The sequence below is a fragment of the Myiozetetes cayanensis genome, unplaced genomic scaffold, assembly GCF_022539395.1.
Source record: "Myiozetetes cayanensis isolate MyiCay16 unplaced genomic scaffold, myiCay2020 scf3, whole genome shotgun sequence".
NCBI lineage: Eukaryota > Metazoa > Chordata > Aves > Passeriformes > Tyrannidae > Myiozetetes > Myiozetetes cayanensis.
The window spans coordinates 70132425-70146757 of NW_026087521.1; the positions used below are offsets into that span (position 1 = coordinate 70132425).

Here is a 14333-nt window from a genome sequence, read left to right on the forward strand (position 1 = left end):
ACAACTATCTATATAAAATGTCTTCAAGCTTTTAAAAAAAAAAAAACAAGTGAAAACAGCATTAATTTTTATGTCAGATTTAGTTGCATTATGGAGAGGTTTTATTCTGCTGTATTCACACACCACCATAACGTCCTTTTGCAGTTTTTCTGAGCAAAACATTCACAGGAGGTAAAAAACCATTTTACTACCGGCCCCAGTGGTAGTTTGCACTTTAACTCGCTTTTTAAAGATAATAATACAGAAATATAACTATTCATTGTCTCATGTTTAGTTTAACTTCCTAAGAATGGTTAAATCCAGAGAACTGCAGTTCTCCCTCTTTCCCCTGTTGTTGCATTCCTGGTTTTTTTTAACCCTTGTTTACGTGGCTCCCTGTTTTCAGAGTCTGTGATAACTGAGTATCCTTTCCACTCTATCCTGAAAAGCAGGGATGTTCAAAGCCTTATGGAAACAACACAGCAAATTCCTCCAAATGAAGCCCAAATCCTTTATATTCTCTGGAAAACCTCGCTTAGGTGGTCTTTAGGGTCCAGTCAGGCAACTGGTTCTTTAGACTGTGCTCAGCAGAAAACGTTGTGGCGTGGGGTTTGGTTTTTTCAAACAAGGAAAAGTCTGTAAAGTTGAGCTAAATTACACTAATAGTTTGCAGTTCTTTTATTTCAGTCAGTACTACAAGAAAACTCACTTACTTATTAAACCAAAGGATGACACCACAAGCCAGAAGAAATTTGTAACTTAAACTGTTTTTTGTCCTAGAATTAGGCCCTGTTTTAAGGAAGTGTATCAGCACAAATCTGCTTTTTAAGCACACACTTAAGCAACACTCAGTAACACTCCACGCTGCTCAAATGCCTACCATTATATCCATTATATCCATTTGAATCTTTTTTTTTTTCCTGAGAAAGTCAATCTCACCAGACAGCCTGGTAGATTCATGCACATTGTATGTCTCACCCATAAACATATATATAATAACACATATATCTACATAAACTTGATAAACATGTACATAAATATAAATAACAAATAAATGAAAATAAGTATGGGGGCAAACTCCATTTTCCTACCTGTCCTGTTATCTCTCTGCATTTAACAATCATTAATAGAAATGTCAACAGACCTCAGGTGTTATCAAAACATCAATACATTTATAAGCTTTGCTCCATTCACACAGAGATCCATATTGCAGTGTTTCCATATATCAAAGAATTTGGGTTGGGTGGGGTTGGAAGGAACCTTAAAAATCATCTCATTTCATCCCCTGCCATGGGCAGGGACACCTTCCACTAGCCCAGGTTGCTCAGAGCCCCATCCAACCTGGCCTTGGACACTTCCAGGGATGGGGCATCCCTGGGAAACCCGTGCCAGGGCCTCACCACTGTCACAGTAAACAATTTCTTCCTAATATATAAAACACTTAGCATAAGTACTTTTGTGATGCTGCAGATAAAACCAAACCAAATACCTTGTGATGATCTGTCCAAGTTTTCTGATTTCTTCTCGGTTTCCTCCTCTGTCTCATTTACATCCTCTGTGTTATTGCTGGTTTCTTTCAATGAGACAACACTCTTCTATATAAAAGGAAAACGACATTTTTCCATTAGATAGCAATAAAGAAGAGGATATCACCTCCTTCAAGGAGGCCCAAGGATACAGGGTACAACCCCTCCAGCAAGATTTGTACCAATCTTGCTTCAGGGTCAAGATTTTCAGAGAAATTATTGCTACCCAGCTAGCAGAAATAGTTTTGATTAAAGGTACTCTCCAATCTGGCACTGGACATTTAAATAGAGATAAAGTAATTACTTCATTTCCACAGCAAATTCCCTCTTGAGCTCCTCAAGTACCAATACAAGCACTTGACACCTTTCTAGCAGTGCGTGGCACTCCAAAATTATGTTTATGCTGACTTTACAGCTGCCAGGGTGTCACAAAGAGAATGAAAACCAAGGCTGAGTCCAAAGCCCTCCTGAAACCCTGCCAGAACCCCCACCTGCACTTTTAGCCCATCATATTTATCCCCTTTCTCACACTGTGTGTTTAAGCACAGGAATGTGGGAGAACTCAGACAGGAGGATGCTGAGAAACATTACCCTGGATTTCCAGCCAAATTCCCAACCCAGATACGGACTCATCCCTATCGTAGTGGACTCCTCTGGAAGCACAGGCACCTCCTGAGCCCTGTGTGAGTGTCTGCCAGCAAGTGGGAAGAACACCCATCCCCTCAACAAGGACAGGAGGTGAGAGAAGTGAAGCCTCCAGAAGGAAGAGGAAAATTCACAAAACTGGACTGAGAGAAAAGACCTGGGAAAGAAAAAAAAAAAAAGAGAAGAAATAAAAGGAAGGAGGATAAAGAAAGGCTGAGAAAAATGTGGGTGAAAACTGTCAAAAGATTTGTCATACACAAAAAAAAAGAGAAAAGAAAGAAAAAAGGAACCAAGAATAGTAGGATTTCAAGCACTGATTCACTACAAAGGTGCTGGGGACTGAAAAGGAGAAAACCCAAGACCATGAATAGGGGTTGATCCCTGTACGGGCCATTCACTTATGAGCTGGACTTGATGATCCTTGTAGGTCCCATCCAACCCAGAATATTCTGTGAAATCCATCAAATTGTTCCAAACACACTAAGAAGGCATAAAATCTGATGTCTGACAGTTATTTCTGCAGAAATTTAAGACAGAGGGCACAAGTCATTTATCTGCAGGCCGCAGATGATGCCCAAAGTGAAAAACCCAAACCCAGGAGGAAGAAATAGAAACCCAAGCAACATCCATCATACCTAAAGCCAACATTTAACATGGAAGAGTGCCGTAGAAGAGAACAGGCAGCAGAAATAGTATTTGAAAAGCCCTCTAACAGCAAAGGGTCAGGTAAGTACCTGCACAGCCAGCACCTGCTGAACTCTAAATCCTATTCTGCATGTTGCAAAATTTCCTAAAATTGGATTTCTGAGTCACAGAAATATCCAGAGAAGTGGCCACAGCACCAAGCCTGACGGAAGTTCAAGAAGCTTTTGGATGACCCTGTCAGGCACAGGGTGTGACCCTTGGGGATGGGCTCGATGATCCCTGTGGGTCCCTTCCAACTTGGCATATTCTGCGATCCTACAACAGCACCTGATGTTCCCTATGGTTTGATCCTACTCTTAAAACCACCAACCAAATGCCAACCCACCTTTGCCAACTGCACCAAACCTTCCTCTCTACCTTCTGTGCGACAGCCTTTGGTCATCCACCTTTCCACTCCCTTGAGAAGATCTATGACAGTATTAACACAAGCTGCCTTTTTATATAAAACCTCTAAGAATTTGACTCTCACGCCCAGGAGACAGTAAAAATCTGTGACTGTGTCTCAAGTTAACAAGAGCCACTGCTTTTGGAAAAATCCTGTGCCGAGGGGTTTTTACCCACCTTTCTCCCAGCAGGGCACGTTTCTTCTTCAGCAGGCACGCTGAGTTCTTCTCTGGCTTTCTTTTCCTCCTCTCCTGGTTCTTCTGCATTGTCCTTTGGATGCTCAGCCAGTTCTTTGCTCTCCAAGGCTTCCAGGTCTGGCAGACCTCGACACTGCAGCCACAGTGGGGACACGTGGTCGTAACGGGTGTGCAAAATGCGAACGGCGGCGCTGTTCAGAACCAGGGACTTGGGAACATCAAAGCCGTGCTGGGCATCACTGAACACGTGAGTTTTGAACCTGGGAACACGAATTAAAAGCCAAAACAGACCCTGGTAAGTAAGACTGGCAGCGTTTATTTTTGTGTTTCTTCAGAAACGCTCAGATCTGTTCTGAGATTTGTTGCACTGCCTAAGGGACAGAGGAGGATGTCACGACTGACAGCTGCCTGTGAGACCCTCCCAGCCAAGCCACTGCTGCACTAAGGGGATCAGGAGCTGCCAAAATAATGTCTGGACAGGATGACAATGAGGCAGATGGCAGCTCTTCTATACAGCACATTCCTGGTAAAGCTAATTTAACAGGCAAACCCTACCTAGGTGAAGCCACCAGCCGTGTTACATCAGCCTCAACACCCTCCAAAATAATCCAAATAATACCTATTTTTGGATAAGGTCAGCTGGTCACAAGTTCTAAGAATCTTCTACTGAAGCAATATGCAGTTTTTAATTACTGGCTGAGTATCTGAAGTGCATCTCTGTGCTGAACAAAAGGCTTTAACACCACCCCAAATGGGCTCTTCCTGAAGGTCAGTCTGACATTGCCCAGCACTCAGCCTTCTAATTGCTTACAGCAACAGGGCCTGAGTCAAAATAAAGTCCTTTTAGTAATTTATTCCTCATATTTGTGCAGTGGAAACAGGTAGTCTGCTCAAAAATCTCGTTTTGAAAAGGACACCAGTTAAATGGCAAACCTAATATAAAACCAAACCTCAGCTTCAGAACCCACTCTGGAGCATCCCACGCTCCAGAATCTCTTACCTAACAGAGTAAAACTGAGCACAAAGCACCAGTCACTGCTTTGCAAGCCACTGTAACAGCTTAGAAAAATATTTAATGCATCAGCAAGAAACATCCCTTCCAGAGGAATTTCAATTCTCTGCACGAGTTTTTATTGTTTTTCTTCAAAATTTGTTCTGGCAGTAACTGGTTCTACAGCAGCATTTTAAGAAACAAATTTATATACATACAGGTATATAAAAAAGATCATGAAATTGGTTCTTGGTGTTTACTCAGCTTGGGTAGACAAGGCCAGGCCTCATTTCAAATTAAGAATTTCAGGGTGCTGTACCTTACTTTCTTCTTCAGATTGACCCAAACACAGAAAGTAACATTTTTATCCTTTATGACTGCCTGCATATTTCCAGTTTCAGAATCTTCATACATACTAGCTGTCTACAAAGAAAAAAGTCAATTAAGTAATATTTTCTTCTTATTTGTATCACTTTGATTTACTTACATTTACACTTGAATAAATAAAATCAAAACATTTAAGAATGAAAATACACCAGACCAAGCCCAGCTGTGTTGTATTTATACTAAACCACAACAGTTATAAACTCAAATTTCTTTGTTAAAATTCAAACTGTGTTCTTTCTGTCCATCAAATTTCACAAATTCTGTCAACCAATTATGGGTTCTTACATTATTACCCTCAGTGTCACTGCCTATTCCCCTTAATCATGTGCCCTCAAAAATACTCCTCAGGACAAGTAATGAAAAAAAGGCCCCAAAAAAAGACTTAACAAGCAACAATGGACTCCTATCAGAGTCATTGCACAGATTATTTTACCATTTAATCAATATAAAACCTGTGAAATGATAATTACATTAGGATTTTAATCCTAATCTCAGGAAAGGCAATCAAGAATTTCACATTTTTTAATTGGCAGAGGGCTTTGGCTATGAACATACAACTGGTTCACTATTTCCTTTACCCTTCCTCCTGTTTTTGTTTCCTCTGGCAATATTCTTTTGCTAAACATGCTTATGTATATATATGATTAATATACTTGAAACAGCAAGATCACCACCTATACATGCAACCCAGAAAACTGACTCCCGAGCATACTTTCATTTTCTTATTTAAATAATCCTCACTCTTCCCAAGATCTTGCTTTAAAAAAATATTTTAGTCACATGAACTTGTGTTAAAAAATGTGCACAAGGTAACCTTGTGACCTGCTTTTCACATCTGCAATTTTTTTCGTAGAGTCAACTCATTTTAATTTAAATCAGTGAGGCAAAGCAGGAAACCAAATTTCATACAGCAACCCCCTTGCTTCCAACACCTCCAAATCTCACCATAATTTAACCTTCAGTGACTTAATGATGAGAAGTTCAGATTTCCAGGAGTTTTGAAGAATTCCAAGCCTGGTGTGTGCCACACACACGATTTGGAAACTCAAGTGCTAAATTGGGAAAGCCACGGACTCAACCTCTGTGACGGTTTAAGACTCAAACACGGGCACTGCCCACATCACAAATTCAAAGCAGTCCATCTTACCCACCTTCAGCAGGTGCTGTGTAGCTTCATTGTACTTCTGATGAAGCAGATTCTGCAGTTCCACAATAGATTCCTGGTACTGGACTGCTTCTTTTGCTGTCGCCTCACTGGGTGGGGTGTCCATTAAAAGGAGCTGCAACTTCTCAATTAACTAGAAGACATTATGTGTGGGAAAAGGATCTCTGTTTTGACACCACCCATTAAGGGTGCACTGTGTTTGTTCTGTCATAAAGAATGAGGTAAAGTTGCTTCCTTTACACCCCCCCCCAAAAAAAAATCTTAGTCACAGTCTTCTTCTATTATATCTCTAGGAAATTGTGCTAAGACAGCATTTTTCAGATAGGACAGTTAAAGTGCTAGAAATTCCAAGCTCGAGTGTGCCTGCCTTCATTCCTCTGATCCAATTCCTTCATTCCTTAACCTGTGGGCTGTGAAATCTCAGCTTACAACCACTGATCATTGTCTTGACCTGGACTGGTCATATGATGAAGCCTTTTGATCCAAAATGAGTTTACTTTTGCAACCACTATTTTTCTGTAGCAGTGATCTCAATTGCGGAACCCCAAATAAATAAATACGCAGAAAGACATAGAGAAGTTACATTTAAATGCAATTATTATCAGAAAAATCCTTGCCAGGAGGAGTTATCAGCTGAAATTCTTGGAAAGGACTAGCACAGACAAAGGCAAGATGTGGAAGGTGCAAATTGTGGCACCTAACAGGAATTGCCTAGATAGGAAATACAGCTCAGAACCAAACTAGCCCAATAAAACCTATATTACACACGGAACTTTCAGCCTCAAATTCTGGAAGACCCCAACTAACTTCCTGAAGGAAGTATAAAGTTATATAGTTATATATATAGTCATACTATAAAGTTAGCACAAAGGAAAATAAACACCTAAAATTCTAAACCAAAATGAAAATAAACCCCTAAATTTACAGAGCAGGTCCCAATTGCTTAAAATTGCTTCACGAGCCATCAACGGTTGGCAACCATCAATTTTGGGAAACCCTGCTCTTACATGGTATTTTTACTGGCTCAAGTGTTACACAGTGGGGCTGCTGCCCACCAAAGCATTTATTTAGGACATGAGCTTTATGTGCTCTGGCCTCCAGGTTGTTTGAAGTGGAAGGGAAGATGGGATGTTGGGATGCTGGAGCTCAGTGTAAGAAACGCTGCACTCAAACCCCCAAAATTCGAATTTAAAGTCAATAAACGAGGGCGAACAGTGAATCTGTAACGGAAAAAAAATGTCAAAACTGAAGGAAAACTTTGAGGTTTTGAAGATTACAGCCACAAAAAAAAAAGGAAGAAAACAGTTAGAGAGAGGGGGCTGTTAGGGATATGCTGAGCTGAAACCAAACTACACCACTTTAACACTTACATTTAGCACTTGTTCCCCCTTCTCCATCACAAGCTGAACGTCCTCATCTTGCTCTTCACGCCACAAGCTCATGAAGGTGTTGATTTCCTGGGGTACAGTTGGGTCAGGAATTCCATCACAGCTGAGGTAATGCTCCCACTGCAAAAAAAAACCCCAAAAAACAAGGAAAAGAGGATGCAGGCATGAGGTGCAGGAAAAAGGGGGGTTCTGGAAGACAATTATAGTGACACACTCACACCTAAATGCATCCAAGTTGGATTCTAGCACCACTTGGCTTGTCCCTACGCCAGCAAACAAATGGTCTACTTCGATATTAATGTGTTAAGATAGCTCTGCCCACCCAACACCTGCTGTTTATGTTTATTTATCACGGGTTTCTCTTCTGCTGGGTAGAGTTTGTCTACAAAAGCAATTAATTCAGCACCTGCCACAAATGAGGGGCTGAAAGAATAAAATGGCTGAGAGCATAAACAAGGAACCAGTGCAGGGGGAAGAGGCAGATGGTTCTCAGGCCAGGTGATGCCAACAGAACTGAAAATTCCTACACTGGCAATAAAGCTGCTTAAGAGCCTCTAGTCCAACATGTTTATTCCTCCCTTCTCTGCCTCTAATGGAACTTTCCTCCCCCTTACCAGCCCAAGTTGAACTCTTACAGAAACCTCTGGGGGCAAGGTGAAATCCTAGATTAGGGTTGTGGTGATTTTTTAATAATTTTATTTTCAAATCAATTATTGCTCAGTCTTATAAGTGGTGGAAAGAAAAAATTAGTGACAGACTAAACCCACTTAATGCTAAACATAAGCCTAACACTGGCTCATGGGATCAACTTATCACCTATAATGTAATTTTTTTCATCCATATAATAAGCTATTAAGGAAACATTGCCTCCCTGTTTGCTCTGAAGATTAATAACACTCTGTTACTGCAGATTGCATTACAAAGCAAAATGGATCTTTTAAAGCAAAAATATTTGTATAATTGCATTCCCAACCACTTCCACAAGCATTTCCACTGACTTCTAAGAAAGCAATAGTAGGTGAGTGCTGAGTGCCCTGGAAACTCCTGTACAAAAGACTGATCAGTCTTCAGTAATTAAAATATCTGATCTCCCTTTATTTATTTTTTAATACATCTTTGCACTTAAAAGAGAGCTTGACTTTCATCATCACATCCTTAAAAATAACAGCACTTGTTCTTTGAGGAAAAGGATAAATGCTATGACAGATTGTAAATATATCTGTTCATCTGAACTGAAATTCTACAGAAATCGATGTGGAAACTCAGAGTTTGATATTACATATCTCTTTTGCCCTAAATATTGTTAACAACAGACTAGTACAAACCCTGGTATTTGCCATAATCTACCAGTATTTTCTCAGAAGATTTATTTTAGAAACAGTCATCCTATTTTGCCCTTACTTTTGCAAAGCAGAAAAGTTTAATGCTTCTCCTTCCAAGAAACACTTCTGGAATCATCCACAAACAACAACGATCTCAAGCTGTGACAGGGAAATGACAATTGCACTTAAGGAAAAATGGTTACTGCATATAAAGAAAAATGAAAAAGTGGTAAAGCTGTCAAAGTGGCTGCTTGAAGATACTGTGGTGTGTATGCCCGACCTTAAAATTTTCAAAACCCAACTGAGCGCCTTAATAAAAACCTCAGAGTCTGCCCTGCTTGGTGCAGGAGGCTGAGCTACATGAATTTCAGAAGTGCTCCCTAACATGATTTATCCCATGATTCTAAATTTGTTCTGCAGAGGCTTTAAGAGGATTAAGTGATAAACAGGACAAAGAGAAAAACCCTTCTGGCCACAACTCTATTTAACCTCACCTGGACATCCAGGAACCACTGAAACAAATGTCAATTGTCCCAAAATCTATAAAAAATATTTAAGCCCCAGTAGGGCTTTTTTGGGGAAACGTTTAAAAGTAGAATGAATTAAATAAATAGGAAAGGAAGGACAAGGGATTTTGGCAAGAAAGGTTACCTTTTCGTGTTCTCTGTAACCCATTTTCCACTGCTGTGCAGACAGAAACTTCTGTTCCAGTGAATTAAGTTCTGCTAGTTCAGACTCCTTTTGTTCTTGGTACTGTTAAAATATATACATATATATATATATATATAAAACAGAGTTAAATATTTGGCTTAGGTCTTACAATTATTTTACATAAAGCAAACAAATATTTGGGATATTGGAACGATATATTATTTAAACAAATCCAAACTCTGGTAACTTGGTTTTTTTTAATGAAACATTCAATTGGGAAGACTCTGTTAGTTTGCAATATGTTATTGTCATCACATTAGTTGCCAAGGTGAGCCACACAATAGACATAATGTGTCATATCATTGTTAACCTGTCTCTTGAACATCTTCCCTACCACCATCCTAATGAGAGCTGCTAAAAATGTAAGCATGTGTTGGAAAAATGTGTGCAAGATTGTTTGATTTTTTCCCCCTTATAATTTCTATTATTTTAAGTTCATCTTCTCCCTAGGGGAAGAACATAATCTACAAAGTAAAAAAGGCATAGGTAAGAATGACTTTTTCTTTAAAAAAAGGAAAGAAATATTTGTTGTAAATCTCTTTTTTACTTTGAAAACAGAAAAAAATATTTAGATATTACCAGTCAGTTTTTGTTCTGAATTCCAGTCTTATCAGAAAATTAAATATAAATAATTTAATACACCCACATATATACACACACAAATCACTGTATCTGCCCCAACATGTAACCAATTAAGGAATTTATACCAACACTTTCTTGCCACAGCTGTACCAAATATAATTATGGGGAACACAAAAAATACATTCCATTGAAAGCGTAGTGGAAAGGGGGAAAAAAGGGGCTTTTATTCAAACTGGAATATCACATATCACAAAAGTTCACGTATTTAAATGCATCAAAACCAGGCAAGACTCTCTCACCTATTTTTCTAAATCAAAGCAACACTAAGCCAAACATTTGCTTAGTGAAAGAAAAAAAAACAAACAGCATCATTTTCTTTGACTTGACATGCACTATGTTTCATCATTAATCCAGCTCAGCACCTCCTCAATTTGTGGGATCTCATCTCCCAGCGCCTTGGCTGGATTTTAGGACTAATGTTAATCCATGGAAGCTGGACAATGTCCTTTATATTGTTCCCAACAGTAAGTACAGGAGGAAATGAATTCCTACTCTCACACTAATGTTTTACAGGCCTCATCTCAAGTTCAGAAATAGGATTAGCTTTTTACAGTGAGTACAAACTAACCTTTGCCTCCAGCCTTGCCATGTGCTCTTGCTGGAGTCTCTCCCTCTCAAGTCTTGCTGCTTCTTCTCGTTCAGCTTCATCTGAAGATTGGGAAATAGATCAAGAGCATAACTATATTTTGCTTCACCAAACCAGACAAGTGATTTTGTTGTTAACTGTAACGACAGAACAACCTTCAATGAGCAGCATGAATGTTTAGCACTACACAGATATCTCCCACGAGTCAAATTAACTTGAATCACAGCACTAAAACACACTCTCTATGGCACTGCCCGACCAGCCTGTGGTGATACAAGTGGAGACAAGACAAGGATCAACAAGCCCTCTTTTTCCCTACAACTTCAAACTTCCGGTTGTTCATTGAAATCCTCCTCAGGATCAGCTACTCCCCATCCCAGCAAAGCTGGCTCTTTGCTGCCATAAGGACCAGAAAGTTAGAGAAGATGTGAAAATTAAAATCGATTTCAACCTCTAAACCTTCAGCCTAAGCAGGAACATCAGTCCAGAGGTTCCCTAACAGAGACCTGAATGTCCCCACCTACTTGGAAATCGTGTCAAGGGTATAGGTGTTGCACTGAGGTGAGAGCAACAGAAGTTCCCAAACCTGCCTGAGCTGCTGCTCCCACCCACAAAAGGCTACCTGTGATCAGTAGTCACTCAGTAGCAGTCACAGCACGCCCAAGCCCCCACCAGGATGGATTAATGGCAAGTTAATTCTTCCCAAGTTCCAAACTGCAGGAGAAATAACCAGAGGAGAGATGATTGCTCTGATGGGAAAGTGAGATGTGGCGTCAACCAACAAAGGATTTGGCTCACACCAGAAAACAGGGAGGACCCACCCGTGTTTGTGGAACAGAAATATCAATTCACATGTAGCTCAAGAAATGACTTCCTGCACGTTTCTTTAAAATAAATGACTTGCCCATCACATTCCCTATAAATGAAGTGCACATTACCTCCCTCATTCAGCTTCCCTTCCTCTTCTTTCTTTTCAGCTTTTTTGCCACCGGGCTTAATGTTTGCAGTAAATTAAAAGAAAAAAAAATGTCAAGTGTTATTTTAATACATTTGGAAAGGTGCATAACTCTATAAATTTACCCTTCTAATGTGATCCCTGAATTAATATTTTAGACTCCCCACACATTGAATGAAACCCCCAGAATGGCAATAAACATCCTGGACCCCATTTTAATCTCATTTTCATGATGCAATATATGTTCTTACAATTAATATATTATTCTATGCTAGACACACCCAAACATGGCCACAACAGGAGAACACTGTTTTTTAAAGTAGAAATTGAATAACAGGTAGATTGGCTAAGAAAGTAGATGTTATAACTTCAAATATTTTAGGAAATACTGGGAAATGTATTTTGGGGCAAGTCTGGCACTTAGAAGCATCTAATTCAAAAGACAAGTAACAAAGAGTTCTCTTTTCTGTTATAAAATCCTCACTGCAACTCCACACAGTCCACTATTCAACCTCTGGCCTAATCATAGAAAAACTGTATTTTAAATTTGGATTTCTCAGAAATCAGTGTTATCAGTTCTTTGAGGTCTGGGCATATAGTTGATTAAAATAAGGCAAATAACATGCAAAATCTACTGTCACGTAACAGATGAACCAAAACAAAACACTGGCTTTTGTCCTGTAATTCGCAGCATTCACAGATTTCTTACGGATGATACACATAAAAATGTGATAAATGGATCCAAATCGCAAAATTAATTCACAGACAACATTACTGTTTACGAGTTGGACAAATAAAGCTAATTTTTTGACACACGAGGAAACAAACCATGATATTCTGCACTGTTTCCTCTACATGCTGGAGCCTAAGAGTGACAGCAGCCTGAACTCAGGTTGAAAGGCAAGGTGTTGATGAAAAAAAAACACACCAAGAAAATACATCCTGATCCTTTTTCACGCACAAAGCGTGTTACAAATGCTGTTATTTCAGACTCTGATTCTGATTTCAGATATAAATAACTACGTGGAGAGCTCTTCACTTTACACTACTTTGCATGGCAGTAAATACATAGATAAGAGTGACTTTGAATACAGAGCTTATCACGAAGCTGGAACACAACAAGTGGTAACAATTTAGTGCCAACAACACACACATACCCATCGGAGTTTGAGGGCATCTCAGCACATTTGTTACCAAAGCATTTCCTTGCAAAATTATCCTGAAATAGAATCAGTAAACCCCACAGTTCTACCCATTAAATTTCAGGAAAGAGTCACGGTTTTTTCACTTAAACAAACAAACAAACAAATCTTTGATGACTTTAAGCGAAAAAGGAAATTTGCTTGTTTCAGTTACTTGTAGTTATTTTTTACTCCATTTCTTTTCACATTCTTATAACAACATTAACAAGACAGATACACAGCTGGGGAGTGGTGGGGTAGGGTGGATAAATTCATTATTATCAAATTAAGAATAATCCAGGGATGAATTTATACATTCCAGTTCCTCCTTCAAATTCAATTAACCCTGAACAACTGTTTCAAGGGGGAAAAAAAAAAAAAGTCAGATTAAAAAAATAAACTCACCAATGAACTAGAGCATGTTTCTGCCTACCTACCTTTTTTTTCGATTTTGGACCCTAAAAGATCAGGGGGAAACAAAAAAGGAAAGTGAACTTCAGAGAACAGGGTATCAACTCTAAAAGAATAATACAACAATAATAATAGAATAATACAACTATTCAGTAAAATTAGATGAGGTTAACTACTGAAAAACTGTAATGACAGTAACTTCAATACTGCAGAATATCAGCCACCAACACACGACTACAGACCGTCGTAATTTATCCGGCTAAATTACCCCTATGATTAAGGAAGTGTATTATTCTCACTGTTAAAAAAGTGATGCATGTGAAATACGTATTTTAGTGTAGGACACAGTTTAGTAAAATGTTTTTTCCAGTGTTTTTTGAATTCACCGAACGACACCGTGTGCTAATCCAAATAACACTGAACTATAAGACTGAATTACATCGTGCGATGACACAGAAACACCACCGAGTTTTCCGCCGTCAGCTGGGGAACCGCACCCAGAGAAACGCAGTTAGGGCACTGCCCCAAACCACCACAAGGAAACGGGATCAGAGAGCCAGAACATCCAGCAGTAAATCATTTCTTTACCAATTTAACCTTTCCCGTGCAGCGCCCCAGCGCAGCCAGGTGAACTGGCGTGACCGCGGGGCCATGAATTACCCACGCGGGGACACAAAAATGGGAAGAAGGAGCGGGCAGGCTCCGCCTAGGGATGAGCTTTGTCACCATGGAGCAGCTGCGGCGACAAAGCCCGAGCTCCCAGCCGGGTTTCACGCCGGGAATCCACAACAAACCACGGCACGGGACTGGGGATTGCAGGAAAAACAAGTGGGGTTTTTGCAGTCTTAAATCCTGGTTTGTTTGTTTTTTTTTTTCCTTTCCCCCCCCCCATATACCTTCGGATATATATTTTTCCATGTACTCGAGATGATGGGCAGCACTCCGATCCAGGGCTGACCCACCCCCGAGTACCTCATCCTTCCTCATTCCCACCACCTGGCCCTTCCCCACCGCACACCCGCCGACCCTTCCCCTCCCTTGCCCTCCGCACCATGAGGCGGTGCCCGGTTCCCGGGGGATCCCGCTCGTATCCCTGGATCCCGCTCGTATCCCAGGATCTCCCCCGATCCCGGGATCCCCCCGGCAGCTCCGCCCCCG

The 14333-nt window shown here is 40.1% G+C and overlaps 1 protein-coding gene across 3 annotated transcripts in view; it reads right to left on the bottom strand.

Moving 5' to 3' along the window:
• DNAI7 (dynein axonemal intermediate chain 7) overlaps positions 1 to 14314 on the bottom strand; it is an 18827-nt gene extending 4513 nt beyond the window's left edge. The window contains exons 1-10 of one of the 3 annotated variants that reach the window (XM_050324318.1): positions 14227 to 14314; positions 13202 to 13222; positions 11567 to 11621; positions 10611 to 10690; positions 9341 to 9442; positions 7350 to 7487; positions 5966 to 6112; positions 4747 to 4850; positions 3417 to 3696; positions 1469 to 1574 (exon numbers count right to left, since the gene is read on the bottom strand). In XM_050324318.1, coding sequence (XP_050180275.1) covers positions 1469 to 1574; positions 3417 to 3696; positions 4747 to 4850; positions 5966 to 6112; positions 7350 to 7487; positions 9341 to 9442; positions 10611 to 10690; positions 11567 to 11621; positions 13202 to 13222; positions 14227 to 14229 — 1036 coding nt within the window. In that variant the 5' untranslated portion in view covers positions 14230 to 14314. Of the gene's footprint in view, positions 1 to 1468; positions 1575 to 3416; positions 3697 to 4746; positions 4851 to 5965; positions 6113 to 7349; positions 7488 to 9340; positions 9443 to 10610; positions 10766 to 11566; positions 11622 to 13201; positions 13223 to 14226 lie in introns of those variants that run through there. The other 2 variants (XM_050324320.1, XM_050324321.1) reach the window with 2 other exon arrangements.
• Between the last annotated feature and the right edge of the window lie 19 nt (positions 14315 to 14333).